This window comes from Sminthopsis crassicaudata, chromosome 5 (genome assembly GCF_048593235.1).
Source record: "Sminthopsis crassicaudata isolate SCR6 chromosome 5, ASM4859323v1, whole genome shotgun sequence".
Lineage (NCBI taxonomy): Eukaryota > Metazoa > Chordata > Mammalia > Dasyuromorphia > Dasyuridae > Sminthopsis > Sminthopsis crassicaudata.
The window spans coordinates 154,031,469-154,055,073 of NC_133621.1; the positions used below are offsets into that span (position 1 = coordinate 154,031,469).

Sequence of the window (23,605 nt, forward strand, 5' to 3'; positions counted from 1 at the left end):
AAGAGAAGAAGAAAAAGGGGAGAAGGAAGAAGGAAAAGGAGGAGAAGAGAGAAATCTCAGAAAAAAGGCATTAGGAAATGATGAGAAGGCCTAAGAATGAAAAGCATCCTAAGGGGGAAAAAACAAAGCAAAACAAAACAAAACATCAGCTTGGAAGTCAGGAGAATTAGGTTATAATCCTTATCCAGTGAGCTATCTGCAAGACTTTGTCAAGTTATTTGGCATCTCTAGATCTCAGAGTCCTGAAAAGAGGGAGTTAGACTAGATGGTCCATTCTAACACTAAAAATCTATGATTTTATTCAATATAAAGAACTTGGATTCTGAAAAAGGAATGAAACTGTTGACTGAGAAAATTACATATTATCTATGTGTGTATAGCGAGCAAAAAAGGAAAGTACTTTTTAGTGGAAAGAGATGCCCTGGGAAGACTGTAAAGGGGAGAAATGAAATACACACACACACACACACATGTATATACACACATACATGTCCACATACATTTATGTGTATAAATATATTTGTGTCTAGGTATGCATATAAACATAGATAGATAATTATAAACATGCAATGCTTATAAAGTAATTATATTTGTATATACATATATATCCATAGTACAATTACTAAATATGTATCTATGAACATACATGCATACATATATAGATTCTGTATTTGCATAGTAGTTGTGCGTGTATCTAGTGAGTTCAACATAGTTGAACATAAGAGTCATAAACACATCCTTTTGCATTCTCTTGCTTGTCTCAGCCTTGCCTACCCATTATTTCAGAAGTGATAATGATTTTCATTCTATAGAATTTGCGTTTGGTAACTTGGTCTTTCTCCTTTTCCTCTTTGTAAATATAAACTTGCTCTAAAAATTATATCCTGTTCTACTTTTCTTTCTAAAAGGTTCACAATAGCTATTGTCCAATACCAATAAAATTTTGACCAGGAAATCTTCTGCCATGTATAGTTACAATGCACTGAGCAGGCCAGGAAAGAAAGTCTAGAATGGGCACATTTCTTCTTTGACATTTAGGAATTTACAAAGAATAAACTCCTATATATGAAAGGTATAGATTGATAGCTGTTTATTTAGTAATTTTCATATCTTGAGATGTGAAAAACTCTAGAACAGAATTTAGTATCACAGGACCACTATTATAGTGCTAGAAGAGCTTATCTACTGAGTTTACTGACTCTCCAATTTTACAAGTAATTAAATTGAGATGAGAGGGGTTTAAATGGTTTACCCTAAGTCACATAGATGTTTTTCTTTCTCTTAATATAATAATTATTATTATTATAAAGTTCTTAATATCAAAAGCACACTTAAAAAACTATACTAAACATAAAATCACTGTGGTATATTCTACTTTTATATTTGTATAAGAAAAATCACTTGCTAGATTAAAAGGATAGGTTATAAGAAATTATTGTAGCATATAAGAAATATACTTTTGACTTGTATGTCTTAGCAATTATGTTGTTAGAGTAAAAGGGAAGATGCTTGAGCAGAAAGCTCAGGGATTCAAAATTGTTTCTCATTTGTTTTACCCTGATCTAAAGATGGGATAAAAAAAAGAAACCATATTGACAACATATTTAGACATGACTCACCTTGCTGCTGTGCCTCTTTTTGCTCACAGAGGGTGATCCTGGTTGACCAGGACTAGGAACAGCACTAGATGCAGCTGATGTGGGGCCAGAGTGAACATGTGATCCTTTTTCAACGACTGAAGAAAGAACCAATGGTGATTGCTGGAGAGAAACTTTTTGGAGCTCAGCTGCCAGTTGCTTTGGATCTACCCCAGGGGATTTTGCTTTGTCTACTGCAATAAGATAAAAACAGCTTTATGTACTAAATCCATGTTAAGAAATTTAATTCTATACCATCAGCTAAATCAGCACTATTAGAATTCTGGGTATCAGAGATACAATGTCAAACTTCACTTGATAACAAGGAAACTGATAGCACATCATGGATAGTGTAAGCTATTTGTGGAGTCAAGAATTCTTTCATTTTTGTCTTTGTATTTAGAGAAATGATTATTATCATTGGCTCTTATATTAAGAGCCAGTTATTGTATTGGGCCTCAGGTTTTTCCCATTTTCTACTTCCTCATTCAGAAATAATCCCCATGGGTTATTCAGGAAGCCTTTGAAATGTAGAGCTGATAATGAGAGGGGAAAACTCAGATTTGTTCAAATGGTAAAGAAATTTGGGTTTAGGTGAATTGATGGATTCTAGCCTGTATTTTACTTAGACAAGACTAGGGAAAAATGGTTTCTCCAGCTTTTGTCTAGATCACCTTAGGTGGGGTGATATAGGTATAAATAAGTCTCTGATCCAGACTGAGCAATCAATTATGTACCCCACACTCTCATTAGAATAAGCCTTGGCCTGTCATAATTTTCATTCTCTCATTACCTTTTTGCCGATCAGAGTTGACAGCTATCCTCAGGAATACCCATTCTTCCAAAAGCATATAATCAAGTGGGTTCACTTTTGGGCATTTAAGATTCTCCTTTTATTAATTATTTCTAACATGATGAATAAAATGATCAATTATTCAGAAATTTTTTCTCAAACTTTTTTTGTACATCACAGTATGCCTAGTGCTAAACAAAATGTCTGGCACATGTTGGCAATTCTTGGTGTGAAGCAGTAAATTACATTTTGCATATAATTTACTCTCATTCTCCTTCAAAAGAAGTTTAGTGTACAGAAGGGACTAAAAGGCAGATTCTTGCCTATCTCATTTATTTACATTTCCATAATGGACAAAAATTGCTTCATTTTGAGAAATAAGCAAAATATACTGTGTGAAATCAATGGGGTAATTTGTTCTTGCCCTCTGGAAACATGTTTTATGTGATTTGATTTGTTTTTGTTTTGTCTTTTTTCTCTATTATCTAAGCATTCTTTTTAATCTCAGAGCAAACATTAGCAGAAAGTCTTCATTTATTAAGGAGAGATTTCTTTGGTATCTAAAGAAAATATCACTTTTACATAAATAGGGAATAGTATTAACTATAACCTAGCAACCAAATAGAATAAAGTGTCATCATGAACACTTGGGCTTGAGCTCTTTCACTTATTAATTAGGCAAACTTGGACAAATTATGAGTCTCATGAGATCTAAGTGTTTTTTTTTTTTTTTCATCATTCACTGTATCATTCAATGGGAACTTCTCAAGCATCTACATTGTGCCAAGTACAATGCTAAATGCAAATAAGTCTTTTAGAGTTGTTGAAGAGAAAAATGATAAAACTGAAATGTATAATTGGTCCTCATAATTTCTTACATTAAGTAAAAATATTTGCTTTATTATGAACCTAAAAAGAGGTTAGATGGTACAACAGAGAGAGAAGGCCTTGGAGCTTCAAAAACAAAGGTTCAATCAAGACTTGCCTCTGACACACCTACAGATTGTGTGACCTCTCAGTTCTGCAGGTAGCTCCTTAAGATTATAAATTTCTGAAAAGATGCTCACTTGCATTAGTAGAATGGGTGTCCTCATTTAAGAAGTCCTTTTATGAAATCAGGTCTGGTCTCTAACTCTATGACTAACTATTTTTATATTTAAGGGATTTGATTTCAGGCAGTTGGAAATATATTACTTTCACCTACCAGCCTTTGGTGGTTCATGTAGTTCCAAGTGTTGGGGATTCTCTGAATCCGAGAGCATGTTGATATCCCTAAAGAAAGCAAAAGAAGCCTGAGATAAAAGGTCCTTCTTCCTTCTAAGCACAATCTTTTATTTAGTTAGATAAATGAAAAGTGATCAATGATATATAAAGCAATTTCCCAGCATAACCCCCTTCTGTAATTGAAACATATTTGCAGTGCTGTTAAAAATGTCAAGTAGCTGTAAAAATGATTCTTTAAGGTGAAATCTTTGATGGAGCAAATGTAAATTCATATTGAAATGTTACAAATGCTGCTAGGTCAGAATTAGTGTGAATAATGAATCCCCTGCAGGGATTGCATATAGAAAATATGGTCCCTTGTTCTCTCCCAAATAGAAATGTGCAATGTGGATTTGAATATTTGATAATTAAATAAGATTATATATTTTCACTAATTGGAACCTAGGTGTAGATTTCTTATGGATTATAAATGAATTATAGCCTTCATCTAAATGAAGCATATTTAATAAAAGATATGTAAGGGAAGAACTGTTGACATTTTATTGAAAACAAATTGAATGCTTTCTTTCTATGCTTAAGAGCTTTTGTTTTATAACACACACAAGAAACCACTAAAGCTTTATTTTTTAATTACATTTAAATACAGATAAGTCATACAAACTGGCAAAAGGTTCCACCTTAATAACTTTAAAGAAAAATAAGACATGAAAAGCCAAAAAAATGGAAACAAAAAGATGGGGAAAAACTCACAGTCTTACACATATTTCTGCTTCCCCACTTTGTTGATTAATGATACTCTGGACTTCTTCATAGGTTTTAGAAGTCAGGGGGATTCCATTCCATTCTAAAACTTGCATTCCTAGGAAAACACATTAAGGGAATAAGTTTAGACAAATTCCATAATTCTAGCATGTTATATTCCTTAAGAAATATTTGTAATGTAAGCAATTCAGCACACACTTCCAGAAAACCTCAACTAAATGGCTTCTGGAATGTTTAACAAAACCAGCTCACAGCACAAGAAAACCATTTTATCTGTTCTCATCAACTTACCTGATCACATAAGGATATCTGGCTGGACATACAAACTTTTGTCCTTTCTTGTGGAGGCCCAAGTCTGTCAGATAGCAACAAATATGCATTGTATTCAAGCAGATGTGAAGAAAATACTATAGAAATACCTTTTAGCAAATTTTGTCTCTTCTGGGACAAGAAAGTATAACCTATATATGTGTGTGTGTGTGTATGTGTGTGTGTGTGTGTGGTGACTGGAAATAATCTGCAATATAGTTATGCCCACTCTCCCTTCTCATTAAAGGATCATAGATATAGTGCTGAAAATAATGTTGGAAGTCACTAAATACAATTTTCTCATTTTACAGAAGAAAGAACCTAGTTCTGAAAGTTAACACCTTGCCTAGGATTGCATAGCTGATATGTTTCTGAAGTAGGATTTGAACCCAGATTTTCCTAAATTCATATCAAGGGCATTAATCAATGTCTCATACCTTGACAAATGATCCATCGAAGGGTGTGGTGACAGCAGCTCCCTTTCTATATAAGAATTTACTATTTCCTGACCACATGCCTCCTGAACCTTCTCCCTTTGGTATATTCTTAAAATGAAATTTCCTAGGAATGGTAAAAAGGTATTCTTTTTCTCCTCCCTCCACAAGGGCTCTGCCTTAAACAAAAAGTGAAATAAAGCTCAATGATTTTTTAATGTCTAAAATACACAAAAGATTTGATGGGTCATAAAATTTTTTCAGTCATTTTTCCCAGTTATATTTGACTCATGACCCCATTAGGGGTTTTCTTGACAGATTTAGATTTACATATTAAGCCAGCTCCAAATATATAGATATAGATATATAAATATGTATAGATATATAGATATATTTATAATAACTAATAATAGCTAGCATTTAAGTATGTCCTTAGAGTTTGCAAAATGGTTTATAGATGTTATTTTAGTTGACTGTAAAAACCACTCTGTGAGGTAGGTATTATTATTATTATTATACTACTTTATAGATGAAGAAACTGAGGCATAGATAGGTTAAGTAATTTGCCTAGGACTACATAATTAGTAAGAGTATGAGGAAGGATTTGAACTTTAGTCTTTCTGACTTTGGTCTTCCTGACTTCAGGTTCAATGCTCTACCTACTGAATTATTTATGTGTTGAAATTAAGTGTGAGGCTTCAGATAGGTCACTGCTAATAATTCCATATTGTCTGTTTTAGAGACACTCATATGCTTATTCATAATCCCAGTTTATATTATTAACAAAGTCAATATGTTTTAGAATTCTCATAATTCCTTCCAAGGGATTCTAAAGGATGAAAATGTATTGTATTATCTGATTTGGCTAAACTGCAGAAAATCACATGTGAAATCCCCTATCATCTCTTTTACTCATTCAGTCCTCCCATTGACTAAGAAATCAGATCCTTAAACATCAGGGTTTAATTAACTAGTCAACAAATACTGATTAAGTGACTATTATGTGGCAACACTTGGCTGAGCACTGAAGCAAGAAAGGGAAAAGTATTCTTTGACCTCAAAGAACTTAAAATCTTATGGAGGAAGATAATGTACACATAACTATGTTCTATCTATCTCTCTATTTTATAAATTGTCAATCTCAGAGAAATGGTATTAACTTTCAGGAGGACTAAGAATGCATTCTTGTAGAAGATGAAATATTAGCTACAACTTAAAATAAGCCAGTAAAGTGAGCAGGAAGAGTTTAAAAAGAGAGAATTTTGGTATGGGTAACAGCCAGCTATGTGTTGGAAAGCATATTATTCATTGCAAATTACTATTATTTTCTCACAAAAATAAATTGGAGAGAAAAGCTCACACAATCACTACCATCAAAACAAACTGTTCATAGTAAAATTCATTATTTTACTAAACTTACACCAAGGAAATTTTATCCTCAAATAGTTTTATATTTGTTTCAGTAGTCCCAAGCTGTTGTACATATAAAATGAAAAAAGAAAACCAGTGACAATTTCAACACATGTTTTTGATCAGCAAAAGAAAATATATTCATGAATGTATGATTTTTACTATATCATATTTATGATTTATACTATTATAATCTGGAAACCGTATTATCACATTTATCTAGGAACATATTGATATCCCTAGAGATTTGATTCAAAACAACTTTCTCCTTATTTTATTCTTAGCAAAAATTTGTTCCCAAATATGAAAATGACTAATTTTCCAAAACCTCTTATCTAACATAATGCAAAATACACAATCATCTTTTGATCAAAATGAAAGAATATTATTCAATATTATTAGTAAAATCATAAGAGGAATGATAAGGAAAACTTGGATAATAATTCAATATTGTCCTATTTGAAAAGGCTACTTTTTTATGTTACTTGTGTAACACCTCCCAAACTCCTATCTCTCTCTCCTCATGTAATCCTATACATTTTATGTTATACATTTAAAAACATTCAGATATGTCAACAGATTTCACCAAATTGTTATTTCTACTGCTTTAAGCACACTATAGAACAAAACCAACAAAAACCTTGGCAGCCTTTTTATTTTCCAAATTATATCCTATCATATTTAATCAATAGAAATTACATTAGTCATTTAACAAACATTATTAAATACTATGTGCTAGGGACTATACTAAGAGTAGGAATAATTTTTTAAAAGCCAAAAACATCATCTGTAAGCTCAAGAGGGGCAGCTAGATGTCACCATAGTGCACAGAACAAGGGCCTGGAATCCAAAACATTTTGAGTTCAAATTTGGCCTCAGATACTTACTAAGTGTATGACCCTAAAATAGTCATCACTTTGCTTGTCTCAGTTAATTCATCTATAAAATGAGGTAGAGAAGGAAATGACAAACACTTCAATATCTTTGCCAAGAAAACCCCATATGGGGTCACAAAGAATCAGATGTGACTAAAAAGCAATTGAGCAACACAAACCTTAATAAGCTTTCATTCTAATGAAGGATAGGATATATAACTCTGTCATACTTTATGAAATTCTACCTACTAGTGGAATTATCATCAGTTTTCGTGGAAAATTAGCAAGAAGTCTTAACTGACTTGTCATTAACTAGCTACCTGATTTTGATTTTTCTCATCTATAAAATGGCCATTATGCCTAACTAAGCTCTTCTACTATTGTAATAATTAAATAACATTTTATATAAATGAAAGAATTCCCAATTGATAGCTTTATTTTCTTAGTAATTTGGAAGACAAAATTATTTGCTGAAGGAAAAGGGATGGCAGATGATTTCTTGAGTCATCCAATGTTACACAAAGTCTATAGAAGAGTTAGAAAAAAAAATCACCTAAGAACACTTGATATGTTTTATTCTTGTAATCATATATCTTTGAAAGAAATATACTGAACAGAAAAGCTATATAAATCTGTGTGATTCATCATCATCAGTCATATTATGCTGTAGATCATTGGTATTAGTTTAATATGTTAAAAATGAACCTGAACAGAATGGCTAACGATCTTAGAAATAGCATTCGATAATAAAAATAGATTTTACAAATCTACAGGGACTATATATTCCACCAAGTGTTCTAATTTAATTGAAATTTTGAACATCATAGGATTAAGATATATTCATTGAAAAATCTTCACTGGAAATCAATACAAAAGCTGCTTCGTGACCATAAACAAAACAAAACTTCATACCTTAATATAACATATAAATATTATCTCTGTACAATAAGGAAGAGAATAAGGAGATTCTAATAATACAATGACACAACAGGAGTATAAATAAGTTTCCTATTACAGAAAACTGAATCTAAAATAAAAAAAGACAAAATAAAACAAAAGGTCTTTTAAAAGGATTTATATCAATGTTTTCCTATTCAATACATATTAAAATTAAATTATATTACCTAAAATATCTTTTTAAACCTACAAAATACAATAAATGAGAATCAAGTATACTTGTATATTTTATGCCCATGATGATTAAGAAAAAAAACATGAAATCATCATGTGAAACAATTTTAACAAATGAATATATAAACACTTAATACATTATTGCTAACCTGGATGGAATGTAAGAATAAATAATTTTAATAAATGAATAAATAAATAATTTATACATTAACTATTACAAACTTGGATGAAACATAAGATCATCTCTACTAACATCAGAATGAATTAGAATCTTCATTAAGATTACTTAATGAGCAGAAGACAGTTTCTTCACTTATAATGTTAACTCAATGTTTATCACATAAGTTCCATTGTTTTTCTAGTCATTTCATATATGTATATTTTTTTAATTCTAAAGGATTAGATTATAACTTTGTCAAAAGCAGAGGCTTGTATCTTCTCAATTTACACATATCATAGAAAAGTATTAGATATGGAACAGACTTCATAAAATTTTTGTGATATCTAAGATATGTAAGGAATTGATATGACAATTATTCATCTTTTAGTAGATAAATAGTCAAGTTATATCAAAGATCTTCAGAAGAAAACTCAGAATGTCACTGATCATACAAATGTTTCTTCTCTAAGAATAAGAAAAATGAAAATCAAAACAACAGCAAGGTTTTAACTCATGTCTATCAATTTGAGCAAAGATATCAATGGGAAGAAATTATCAGTGGTAGAAAGCATCATGATGAATTAACATTAATACATTGTTGGTAGAAATGTGAATTATTCCAATCATTCTGTAAAATAAGTTGGAATCGTACAAGGAATGTCAATACACTTTATACCTTTTTACTCAGCAACACATTACTGCAAATATATTCCAGATAAAACAAAGATAGAAAAAAGAGATACTAAAATATTCATAGCAGCAATTTTTTTTGTCATAGGAAAAAACAAGAAAACAAGCAAGTACTCTAGTACTGAAGACTATCTGAACAAATTTTGCTATATCAATTTAATGGATCATTATTGCCCTATAGAAAATGGCAAGTATGAGTAACTCACATAGATTTGAGAAGAAAAACTTGCAAAGACTGATACAGATTGAAGCCAGGAAAAACAATGTACACAATGACAATGTTTAAGTACTTCTAAATGTGATGATCACTAATTTTCAAGAGGATATATAATCAAATATAATTCTGTACTTTTTGGTTAAATAGATGGACAATTAGGGGTGCAGATATAACTACTACATTGGTGGGCTGTCATTTTTTTGTGATATGAAATCATTTGCAAGTTACTTTGGTTATATTTGGTTTATTTTTCTTAAAACATGAAAAATTAGCAACAATTACATCAACACAGCTATAGCCCATGATTTACTGGCAATCAACAAGATGTCTCCTACAAGTGATAGAAAAAAATGAATTGACCAAAATTGTCACCCATGCTACTCCAATATTACTTTTTATATGATTTCTTCTTCTCTTAGTGTTTATCTTTTTTTTTTTTTTTTTTTTTTTTAGTATCTAAAGCACATATTCTGATTTCCAGATATCATCATCCTCTGAGGGGTAGCATTAATTGAATTCTGAATTCTCACCTAAAACTTAAGATTCATAAAAAAATTTACCAAGATTATATTCTCAATATATTATGGTTCCGTCTATTCCCATCCAAATTAATTTACCTTGTGCCCTATTCCCAAAATCTGTCATGCTAAAAATAATAATAATATATAATACTTTAATTGGCCAAAGTATCTGGGTGGGAATCTTCAGTGCTAAAAGGGCTTGTCACTTAATTTCATCAGCTCAGCCTAGCATCTACCAAGATCTAATCCCATATATGTCTATAATTTTGAAATATGTGTATCTCAATATCTTTTTTTCATACCTTGCATAGTCATATTACAAAATAGCAATGGTTTAAAAGGATTTAATAACAATATTTGAATAGACCAATGTACAAGAATTAATCTAAATGGTCTCTGAGATTGCTTTTAATAGTAATTCTGTGACTTGATGATGTCAAACAATTGTGATTGTGATTATCAATTTATGTGTGATTCTGTATATCCTTATAACAAATTATGACATTTTTCATCATAAAAATTCTGAATTGTGTGATTCTTTAAAATGTGGGAATGACAAATGAATTACATATGAAAATATAAGTCTCTTTTTGTCTTTTCTTCCTTTGTAGAGAAGGAGGGAGGGAGAAACAAATAGAAGAGGGAACTAGGAAAAAATAGAGGAAACATGGGGTGGGGAGGAAGAGAGACTGCTAGAGACTGAGAGGAAGCTATATTGTCTTTTAAATGATTTCTTTTTGAATGAACCACAAATCACTTTTAGTCACATTTTCTCTCTAAAATATCTTTAAGATCATGCCATTTTTAGTCATCTTTTAAAAGTGTAAAAGCCAATAAATCACTTTCAGAAAAAGATTGTAAAAGAAACATTTAATGACATATGAATAATGAGATATAATCAAGTTGATTACCCCATACTTTATATTAATGACATCTCCAAATTCTCTGACTTTTTTGTACCGAAAATAATTTTAAAAAGAATGCTTTGGATATGTATATAACAAAACTTACACAGGACCCAAGTCAAGTAAGCTGTAGTACTCAATTATACTTTTAATACTTTCATGTAGCTTTTTTTTTAAATAAGAAAAAAAATACTTTAGCAAGAAATGGGAAAAGCAGTATCATTCTAAAAATATGAAACAGAATTATATAAAGACCTTTCTATATTATATAGAGTTTAGAATATTTTACTTCTATTTTACAGCAAAATCAAAACACCTCTATCCAAAACATTTAACAAAAATATAAAGTGGTCTAAGACCATTGAAGAGCCCAAAAAGGATTTTGAAAATCAAGTAAAAGAGGTAGGAAAAAAAATTGGGAAGAGAAATGAGAGTGATGCAAGAAAATTATGAAAAATAAAACAATAATTTGGCACACACAAAATACACAAAAATAATACAGAAGAAATTGACACCTTAAAACCAGACTAGGCCAAAAGGTAAAAGAAGTACAAAAAAATCACTGAGAAAATGAATATCTTAAAAAGCAGAATTAGCCAAATTTGAGGGAGAGGGGGGAATTCATTGAAGGAAACAACTCCTTTAAAAATAGAATTCACCAAATGGAAAAGAATGTACATAATCTCATTGAAGAAAATAATTCCTTAAAAATTAGAATTGAACAAACGATAACTTGAAATGTGCTTTTTAGATCCCCCAAGTTGAGGTGTCAAAATGTACCATGCTTTCTCGAGTGCCCATGCTGGGATGCTAAAATATACCTTCTTCACTAGCTCTCTGGAGGATCTTGAGACCAACCTTTTTATTTCAAGTTCTCCCAGTCCTATATTTCTTAGTAAAATTATATCACCACAGCATATCAAGCATGTGCTAACTCTAGTATGATTACATCACTACAGCACATTGGGCATGTTAGCAGGGTGCTATTATTATGTAAATGTATCTTTTACTGCAAGTATCTCTGCTTCAAGTAGAACAGAGGTTGTCATACCCTCCCTCTGACTTCTAAGGAAGGTTGTGATGCCTTAAAGGGAGATGAGATCTGAACCAGATGTCAGCAGGTTCTCTCTAGGCTGAAGGGTATATCTCTTACTGAGAGTTCTTCTACTGTCTGTGGCCTCTACAATAACTAGAAATTATTAGAAATTAAGAAATAATAAAAGAAAAGCAAAAAAAAAGAAAAAAAAAAAAGAAAACAATGTGAAATATTTCATTGGAAAAACAACTGACCTGAAAAATAGATCCAGGAGAGAGAATTTGAAACTTATTGGCTTACCTGAAAGCCATGATCAATTCAAGAAATTGTAAAGGAAAACTGCCCTGATATTCTAGGACCAGAAAGCAAAATAAAAACTAAAAGGATGAAGCAATCACCTCCTAAAACAGATCCCAAAATGAAAACTCCAAGGAATAGTATAGTCAAATTCCAAGCTCCCAAATCAAGGAGAAAATACTGCAGCAATCAGAAAAAAACAATTCAAGTACCTTGGAGCCAGTCAAGATAATACAAAATTAAGCAGCTTACATGTTAAAGGTTTGGAGAGCTTGGAATATAAAATTTTAGAGGGCAAAGGAGTGAGGGTTACAACCAAGAATCATCTACTGAGAAAATCTAAGTATAATTCTTCCAGGGGAAAATAAATAAAGTATTTTAAAACATTCTTGAAAAGACCAGAGTTGAAAAGAAAATTTGACTTTCAAATACAAGACTCTAGAAAAGCATGAAAAAAATAAATAGGAAAGGGAAATTATTATTAACTTAGTAAATTTAAACTGTGTAAGATTCCTACATGGGAAGATAATATTTACTATCTGACAGATGGCATAAGTGTTAGTTGAATGTGAAGAGATTATATCTAATAAATAAAATTAAGGGGTAAGTGTGGAATGTATCAAAACAAAGGGAAAGGGAGAGGTATAATGGGATAAATTATCACATATAAATGAACAAGAAAATCTTTTACAGTAGGGGGAGAGAGGAACTAAGTGGGAGTGAATGAACCTTATTCTCATCAGATTTGGCTCAAAGCGGGAATAACATAAACTCAATTGGAAATAGAAATCTATCTTATAATACAGGAAAGTAGGAGAGGAAGGGGATAAGAGGATGGGATAGAGGTGACAGAAGGTAGGGAAGATTGACAGAGCGAGTAATAAGAAGCAAAACACTTTTGCAGAGAGACAGGATGAAAGGGAAAATAATAGAATAAATGGGAGGAATACAGTTAGCAAAAGCAAATGTGGAAAAAAAATTAAAGCAAGTTTCTCTGATAAAGATTTTATTTCCTAAACATATAGAGAATTCAGTCAAATTAAGAACCATTCTATAGTTGACAAATGATCAAAAGATAAAAACATGAAGTTTTTCACATGAAGTAATTGTAGCCATCTATAGCCATATAAAAATGCTTGCACTATCAACTGGAGAAATGTAAATTAAAACAATTCTGAAGTGCTAAGACATACCTATTAGTTTGGCTAATGAGACAGAAAAGGTAAATGACAAATGTTGGAGGAGATGTGAAAAAAAAGAACTTTAATACACTATAGATGGAGTTTTAAACTGATTCAACCCTTTTGTAAAGCAATGTGGAACTATTGCAAAAGAGTTATTAAACCATTAAGCCTTTTAACTAAAAGACATTAAAACAAGGAAAAAGGACCTATATGTACAAAAATATTTACAATAGCTCTTTTCTAGGGACAAAGAATTGGAAGTTGGTAGAATGTCTATCAATTGAGGAATGACTAAATAAATTACATTATGTAATTATGATATAATACTATGTTCTATAAAAAATTATGAGCAGGATGCTTTCCACACAACCATAACTAATGCAAAGAGAAATATGATGTATACAAAGTTATAGCAATATAAGATAAGATGATCAACTGTGAATGATACAACTATTCTCATCAACACAATGATGCAAGATAATTCTGAAGGGCTTGTGATTAAAAATGCTATCCATACCCTAGAAGGAATTAATGGTATCTAAATGTGGATTAAAGCATACTTTTTTTTTTAACTTTATTCTTCTGGAGGATTTTTTAATCTATATTTTCTTGAACAACATGATGATTAAGGAAATGTTTTGCATGATTACAAATATATAAGCTATATTGAATTGCTTGGATTCTCAATGGGAGCTGGGGTTGGGGAGAGAGGAAGGGAAAGAATCTGGAACTCAAATGTGTGTGATTTTTTTAAGTTTTTTTTTTTTAAGTTTTACATTTAAGTTTTAAAGTTAAGTAAAATTAAGTAAAAATTTTACAAATGAATGTTAAAATTGTTTTTACATGTAACTGGGGAAAACAAAATATTAAATTAAGTTGGAAGGATTTATCTGAAAAAAGCTGTTGGGGATAGAAGCCAGATTATAGGGGGTTTATGTGTTGTGTCCTGCTTTCTAGCACTCCCAAGTTGGGGTGACAAAATGTACTGTTGCTTTCTAGAGCCCCCATGCAGGGGGTGATTAAAATATACCTTCCTAATGGAGAAGTGATGAAGTGTGACTCCCAAGGACGGTGGAAAAATGGAGTCTATTTCAAGGACTTTCCCCTTTATATAACAAAAACAACACTGCACACATGGGACCACATGAACAACTTGCTGTTGTATGTAGTTTGCCACCTGGTATCATTCTTTCACCTGGTATCTCTCTGCTTCAATCTCAACACAGGTTGTCACTGCTCCCTGACTTCTCAGGAAGGCCAAAAACCCATAGGGAAGATAGCTGAACCAAACATTGTCAGCCGGTTTCCTCTAGGCTGAAGGGTCTTATACCTCACCTAGAGTTTCTCCACTGACTGTAACCCTCTACATTTATGGAAGTGACTTCAGGTATAAACTATTCCCTCTAAAAGTTTAGCAATGAAGGGTAGGAGAAAAATGTTAGAAAATGAAAGGTTGATGTGGGAGGGAAACATTAAAATACCAAATAGAATTTTGGATTTGGAAAGAAATTTAGAAAAAAAGAATTTTCACCCAATAGAGGAGACTTCTGAATATCTGGCTCCATCATCAAAAAATCTCTGTTCAGTTATGCCTTTATCGCCAACCTAAAATCTTTTCTTCCTTTCTAATCCATTAGTACATCAATCAGTCAGTATCATGTGCCACCAAGAAATATAGAAAAAAATATTTAAACATATTTCTTGCTCTCATGAAGCTTAAATTCTAATATGGAGATGAAATGCCAATAACTGTGTGCCTATCAAACATATACAGTGTAAATAAAGGTAATCTCAGGGAAAGCAGTAATTGGGAGAGTCTCATACAAAAGACAGGATTTGGGCTCAATCTTGAAGGCAGACAGAGAAAGCAAGGTAAAAGTGAAGATGGAGAGAATTTTAGGCACAAGGGATATAAAGTCAGGGACAAAAGATGGAGTGTTATGTGCAAAAAGATAGTAAGGGGGTCAGTGTCATTGAATCATAGAGTGCATTGAAGGGAATAAAGCAGAAATAATGGACAAGTAGGAAGGGGCCAGATTGTGAAGGACTTTAAATGCCAAATAGAGGATTTTATATTTGATCCTATAAGTATTAGAAAGCTCTATAAAGTAGGAACATGGTACAATTTCTATATTTCAGGAAAATTATTTAGGGATCAGAATGAAGGATGAATTGGAGATGGGAGGGTTTTGAGGAAGAAAAATAAATCTAAGAGCTATCACAGTTGTCCAAGTGTGAGGTGATGAAGACTAATAGAATGATAAAAGAAGAAACACAGAAATTATTCTCATGAAAAAATAAGAAGTGAATACTATCCAGGACTATTATCAAAACTTGAAGAAAGATGTAGAATGAGAAAAAAAAAAACTCCAACATTAGATTTTGCAATTAAGAAGTCATTAGTAACTTTGCAAAGAGGGGTTTCAGTTGAATGATGAGTAAGAAGATAGATTGTTTAAAATTTAGATACAGTTAATAAAAGGAGAAGAAGTGGAGGAAGATCTGACAAGAGGGTAATGGGTTTCCATATTTAATAGAAAAGTGTCTGTAAATCTACTAGCATTTTCTCCTCTCAGTGGAATCAATATAGCATAGGTCAATAAAGCCCATCAATCTAATGCCACTCAAAGGAGCTTTAAATGTGAAAACCTAATACAACCTTAGAAGAAAATAAAAAGGCTCAACAATCTCACACCCTATACCAACATAAGGTTGAAATGGGTTCATTATTTAAATATAAAGGGTGATACTATAAGCAAATTAGGAAAGATGGGATTGATTTGTCAAATCTTTGGAGAAATGAAATTTATGACTAAAAAAGAAATAGAGAACATTACAAAATGCAAAGTGGATATTTTTTATATTAAATTTTAAAAGTTTTGCACAAGGAAAACCAATGGAGCCAAGATTAAGGTAGAAGCAAAAAGCTGGAGAAAATTTTTATAGCCAGTGTTTCTGATAAAAAGCCTCATTTCTGAAATATAGAAAGAATGGAGTCAAATTTATAAGAATATTAGCCATTCCTCAAATGATAAATGGTCAAGAGATATGAACAAGCCACTTTCAGAGCTCAGATTTCAGAAATTAAAACTATTTATGGTCATATGAAATACTCTAAATAACTATTAATTAGAGAAATGAAAATTTCATACCTATTAGATTCTTAAGGTTACAGGAAAAGGTAATTATAAATATTGAAGGGCATGTGAAAAAATTGGAAACACTCATGCATTGTTGATGGAGTTGTGAACTGATCCAGCCATTCTAGATTAAAAAAAAAAATGGAATTAAGATCAAAGGGCTATAAAACGGCATATACCCTTTGATCCAGCATTGCTTCTATTGGGTCTATATCCCAAAGAAATGATAAAAGAGGGGAAAGGATCTACAAAAATGGTTGTAGCAGCTTTTTTGTGGTGGCAAAGAATTGGAAATTGAATGAATGTCTGTCAGTTGGGGAATGGATTAATAAGATGTGGTATTTAGTCATAGAACCATAGGCATATGGTCACAGAACAGAAAGTGAACAGCAATCTCTTCAGTTTCTTGATCAGCATAAGAAGATTTAAGAGAAAATTAGGGTAAGAGCAGAAGTATGAAGGGACTGGGTATAACTGGATAGATGAGAGTTTGGTCTTGTTCAAGAAGGAAAAAAAGAGAAAAGTTCCAATAAATCACATCCCCATAAGATGAGAATTGTGGCTTTTATAAGAAGTTTATTTTTAAAGTTTGTTGCACTGTAAGAGATTACCTTCATTCATAAAGTTCCATTCTTCCATATATGGCATCATACTAGAAAAATGGTATATAGATCCCCTACGGTAAGGGCAATAATCATACCAAAGTGGAGGGATTTTTTGGAGGTATGGAAGCCAAATGATAAGGGAAGTGCCTAGAATCACAAAACTTACACAAAAGAGTATGAGAAAGACTATGAAAACAATAGCCATCCAATATAGTTTTTTTTTTTAATAAAAAACAAGAAAAAAGAAACAGCACTGCCTGTGACATAAAACCCAGATTCAAAACCCTTTTCTGATTTTTCCATTTACATGACCTTGACCTTGGAATTATCCTCCTTAGACATCAGTTTTCTTGACTACAAAATGAGGGGGTAGTTTAGATAATCTTTCAAAACTACTATGCATGATATGAAATCAGCCAAAGCAAAATAAATCACAATGATAAACTGATCATTTAAAGGGGAATGAGGAAAATTAATACAAACTATATAAATAGGAGAAATTACAAATATAATTACAACTATAAAAATGAATTGACTAAACTTGATGCTAAATTTAAATAGAGTGAAGAATGAATAAAAAACACCAATATTTTGTAGCATAAAAGAAAAATATGAAACTTAAAATTAAATATGAAGGAAAAATGAAACCAGAAAAATTTCTAATGTATCAGGGTATGATTTCTTTTAAAAAGTGAGATGAAATTGTCTTTCATAGAAAACAAAAATAAAAATTAACTATGTTAAGAAAGATAAACAAGGAAACTATGCTTAAGGGTACTATTGACAATGACACAAGATAATTAACAAATGTAAATGTATTAACAAATGGTAAAGAACCTAAATATATCAGTATTATTCTTTTAAAAAGACATTAATGAGAATATAATTATAAAATCATTCATTCTCCTTTCTTACAGACAAATAAATTTAAGAGAGGAACAAAAAGATATATATATATATAGAACTGAATGGTCTTCTGGAAAATATAGACTGGAAGACAATAATTTTAGAAGAGAATATTAAAACATTTTCATAATTCTCAGTCTAGCATGTACTTTTAAAAAAGGGAACTAAGTTTTAGAGCACAGAGAAATCATAAATAAGTAATAAGTAAAAACAGGGCAGAAATCTTTAACTGATCATACTATAATAAAATATAACAAAAAATATACAAAAAATTAGACTTAAATTGAAAGTAACAATATCCTGAATAAAAATGGATGAAAACAAATCATAAAAATGATTAACAACAATGTAAAAAGAGAATGATAAAGTGAAACAATATACCCAAATGTTTAGGTCTTTGGAGGAACTAGTTTTTAGAGGAAAAATGGTATCTCAGAAAACATACATTAACAAAATAAAAAAGAGAGGATTTGTAAAATGAGCAATTTTAAAAAAATAGAAAAACAGCAAAGAAAACTGAAAAAAAAAATAAAAGAGAAATCTTTAAAATAGAAGAAATGGGAGCAATAAAAATAAGAGGCATATACAAATGAAAAATATAACAAAATAGCTGGTTCTATTAAAAAAAAGATTATATTCACTTAGCTAGCCTGACTTTTTAAGAAGTAGTTAATAAAACATTAATAAAACAAATATTGAATATAAATGTAATAACTATTTGAGTCATTTTTGGGGGGAGAGGGGAAGAGACAGGTGGATCTTTAACTTCACAAATATAGAGTATTTCCACTATGAAGACTCCTAGTATCTGATACAGATAAGAAACTTGCTTGTAATTTATAAATCTAGAGAGTTTCCTCTTTTAAAAAACCAAACCAAAACAAAGCAAATAAATAATAAAAAAATGACTATGCACTGCCAATAAAAGTATTCAAAGAAATGATATAACAGATAATTACTTTAAAATGCAAAAGTTTCCATGAACAAAAGAATAAATAAAGATCTTAAACACCTCAATCTCACGTCTGAGACTTAGCGAATTATAAATTAACAAAAAAATTTCAAAATAAACACTTTATCTAGATGTATTTATAATTTTATCCATTATAGGATCAATATTGATTTATACCACAGAAATTAATACTTAACTGAGAAAATATTCTATCTAAAACCTTTTATGAATTAAATGTGACACTGAAAAATAGTCATTAAAATTTTACACATATACAAATATATTTCTTGCTAACTAATAACAGAACAATAACATTTTATCATAATCACACATAATCACCCTCACACATCATAAATCCATAGTTTATTGAGCCATTCCCCAATTGATGAACTTTCCCTCAATTTCTAATTTTTTTTTTTTTTTTTTTTTTTTTTTTTTTTTTTTTTGTCTCTTAGAAGAGAGCTGGAGTGAATTTTTTTTTTTTTTTTGTATATATAGATTATCTTCCCCTCCCCTTTTTTTTTTTTTTTTTTTTTTTTGGATTCTCTTTTGGTATTTATGCCAAGTAGTAGTGTTGGCTAGGTCAAAGGGTATGGATGAATGTATAGCCCTTTACACACAGGTAAAGATTGTTAGGTTCTTACTAAGTGCTAATGAGATAATGAAATATTAGGTTCTTACTAAGTGCTAAGTCGGTACTTAACAATTCTCTTGTTCTGGCCTTTACTGGGAGTTTTACTTCTGTGAACTCCTGGGGAGGAACTTGCATGCTTAGGAGGAGCAAGTTCATTGGTTGAAGTAATTTTTCCCAGAAGCCCATTATCTGGCAGGATAAAAGAAGGCAACACTCAAGAGAGAGAGAGAGTCTTGTCTGGACCAGACTTGAGGCGGCTCTTTGCAGGAAGGGAAGTCACTACTCTGGACCAGAGTTGATGGCAACTGTCTGGAGACAACAGCTCTCTATAGGAAGAAGAATCTGTCTGAGAGATTTGAGTTGACACAGCACATCTCCTCCCAGAGAGCAATCAGCAGCTTCTGGAGACAATAGCACATTAAAAATTGACATCCACAATGTGGGGCAAGGACTTTTGATTATCCTGACAAGAACTTATTCTGAGCCCTTCAGAGGAGGTAGACCAGACCATTGCAATTTGGCGCCCAAACAGGGACAGACAGGATCCTGATTCCAGTGGAAAAACCTCCGATTCAGATTCCAGTGGAAAAGACTTTCTGATGCAGAAATAACTGTGAGTAACAAGGAAACTTTTTAAAAGATTAAGTGAGTGTTCTAATAGACAAATAAGGAACTTAACTTGTTAAGGGCTAAACCAGCAATCTCTTATAGTGAAATGGGGCAAACGCCTTCTGTTCAAGGAAAATGTTTAGAGAGCATCATCAAGGTTATGAAAAGCCAAGGATTGATTATAATTTTGGAGGAGATTACTGAACTTTTAAAAACTGTGCAGGTCATATGTCCTTGTTTTTCTCTGGAAGAAGAATTGGATCTAGATGAATGGGAATTAGTAGGAAAGCAATTAGGTGAACATTACAATTCCAGACCAAAATCAATTTCCAAGGATACTTCATACCTACAATTTAATCCAAATGGCTTTAAAAATTGTTATTCTAAAAGAAGAGAAGAAGGAGCAAAATAGGGACGTGTCAACTAAACTATGTGAAAAGGATGAATCAGATAACAATGAAGTTAAGTACAATTCTAAGCAACAGGAGCATTTCCCATCTCCTCCCTCAACTAACCCTTTGGGGGTGGAGCAAGAAGGAGGAGGGGAAGAGGCAGAAACACAAACAGAATTGCCTGTGAAGCAGCCTAAGCCTATGACAAGATTAGAAAAAGCATTGGTTAAAGCTAAGAGAAGGACAGGATATAAGTGGTTTTATACATGCATATCCTGTGATTGAAGATATTGACTCTGTAGGTCAAAAAAGGAGAAGATATACACCTTTAGATTTGAATAAAATTAAAGATTTGAAAAAAGGTTGTACCCTTTATGGGGCTACATCAGCTTATGGTAAAATGTTACTAGATGGTTTGTCTTATGAAGTCCTAACCCTGAATGATTGGAAATCCATAGCAAGGACATGTCTAGAACATGGACAAAATTTGTTATGGCTTGCGGAGTTTCATGAATTATGTAAAATCCAAGTCAGATGCAATTTGGAAATAGGAGTTAACACAAAATTCACTTTTGAGCACTTAACTGGTGAAGGTCAGTATGGAGAGAATTCAGAACAGATTAATTATACCATGACAATATATGAGCAAATTGCTAAGGCTGCAATAAAAGCTTGGGGTGTCCTCCCTGGACAGAAAGATCGAGGAGAGGTTTTCACTAAAATAGAGCAAGGTCCCAATGAACCTTTTGCAGATTTTGTGGGATGTTTGCAAACTGCTGTCAAAAGAACTATTGGAGAAAATGCAGCTACAGAAATAATGACCAGACATCTGGCTAAGGAAAATGCCAATGAGATTTGCAAAAGAATTATATGGGGATTAGACAAAGATGCTCCTTTAGAGGAGATCAAAAGACGCTGTGCTACAGTGTAACAAATGCTTTTTAAACCTGGACTATGATGAACTGGAAAGACAGGGTCCCTCCTGGCAAGGGCTTCTGGGAAGAAATTACTTCAACCAATGAACTTGCTCCTCCTAAGCATGCAAGCTCCTCCCCAGGAGTTCACAGAAGTAAAACTCCCAGTAAAGGCCAGAACAAGAGAATTGTTAAGTAGTACTTAGTAAGAACCTAATATCTCATTATCTCATTAGCACTTAGTAAGAACCTAACAAAAGAAAGTTTTCAATATTAATTTTTGTAAGATTTTGAGTTTTAAATTTTTTTCTCCTTTCCTCTCTACCTTTCCCTTCCCCAAAGCAGCAAACAATGTTATAGATTATATATGTACACTCATTTTGAACATATTTCCATGTCATGTTGCTAAGCATTATTTATAATGGGGATAAAATAAAAATCTTTCCAATTAAATTGTGGTGAAGCAAGAATGTCTATTATAATCATTATTATTCAATATTATTTTAGAAATGATAACTATAACAATAAGACAAGAAAAAAAGAAATTGAAGATATAAGAATAGGCAATGAAGAAATAGAACTATTACATTTGTAGATGAGAATGTGCTTAAAGTATCCTAGAGAATTAATTAAAAATAGTATAATTAACAATTTTAATAAAATTGTAGGATATAACCCCTCCTTCCATAAATTATCAGCATTTCTATAAGTTACTAACCAAACCCAAGAGGAAGACATAGAATGAGACATTCCAGTTGAAATAACTATTTACACTATGAAACATGAGGGCTGCCAACATATACACTAGAAGTATGTGAATAAAATTACAAAATTCTCTTTGTACAAATAAAGACAAATTTGAATGGCTGTAGGCCCAAGCCAATATAATAAAAATTACAATACTACCTAAATATATTTACTACTCATACCATAAAACTACCAAGAAAGTATTTTATAGAAATAGGAAAGTAACAAAATTTATCTTGAAAAACAAAAAGTCAAGGCAGCTAGGTGGTGCAGTGGATCAAGCACAAGCCCTGAAGTCAGGAGGAACTGAGTTCATATCTGGTATCAGACACTTAACATTTTCTAGCTGTGTGACCTTGGGCACGTCACTTAACCCCAATTGTCTCAGGGGAAAAAAAAATCCCATTGATCAAGTCAGGATAGAAATATCTGGGATATAACCAGAAAAACAAAAGGTCAAGGGGCAAAAAGTTAAGGAAGATGGCCTAGCAATGTTTTCAAACTATACCACAAAGTGGTAATCATCAATATAATTTGTACTAGATAAGAAATGGGTGGCTGCTAATTGGAATAGCTTAGTATACGTTATATAGAACTAAATGACCAGAATAGTTTAGTATTTCATAAATCCAAACACACCAGTTATTAAAGCAAGAACTCATTGTTTGACAAAATATATTTTTTAGAAAACTAAAGAGGAATTTGGAAGAAAGTAGGCATAGACCATCATCTAATACAGTGTATCAAAGTAAATTAAAAATGAATACATGGTTTTGACATAAATGGTGGTGTAATAGGCAAATTACAAAAAAAACAAACAAACAAAAAAAAAACAGAAAAAATTATTTATCTGATCCACGGATAAGAGAAGATCAAACAAAAGAGACCATCATAAGAAATAAAATGGATAATTTGGAATACATGAAATTAAAATATTTTTGCGCAAACAAATCCAATGCTGCTAAATTAGAAAGAAAGCAGGAAAGTAGAGAAAAAAATTTATAATAATTTAATCTGTTAAAGTTTTCAATTCTAAAATATTTAAGGAACTGAAGTAACATTATAAAAATAAGAGCCATTCTAATTGGACACCAATAGGTCCTAGGCCAAATCCATTTGAT

General features: G+C 31.6%; 1 protein-coding gene across 5 annotated transcripts in view; it reads right to left on the minus strand.

The window, feature by feature from the left end:
* PCLO (piccolo presynaptic cytomatrix protein) overlaps positions 1–23,605 on the minus strand; it is a 520,130-nt gene that overhangs the window by 134,530 nt on the left and 361,995 nt on the right. For 4 of the 5 annotated variants that reach the window (XM_074268505.1, XM_074268506.1, XM_074268503.1 and 1 more), the window contains exons 11-13: positions 4,405–4,513; positions 3,635–3,702; positions 1,620–1,831 (exon numbers count right to left, since the gene is read on the minus strand). In XM_074268505.1, coding sequence (XP_074124606.1) covers positions 1,620–1,831; positions 3,635–3,702; positions 4,405–4,513 — 389 coding nt within the window. Of the gene's footprint in view, positions 1–1,619; positions 1,832–3,634; positions 3,703–4,404; positions 4,514–23,605 lie in introns of those variants that run through there. The other variant, XM_074268507.1, reaches the window with a different exon arrangement.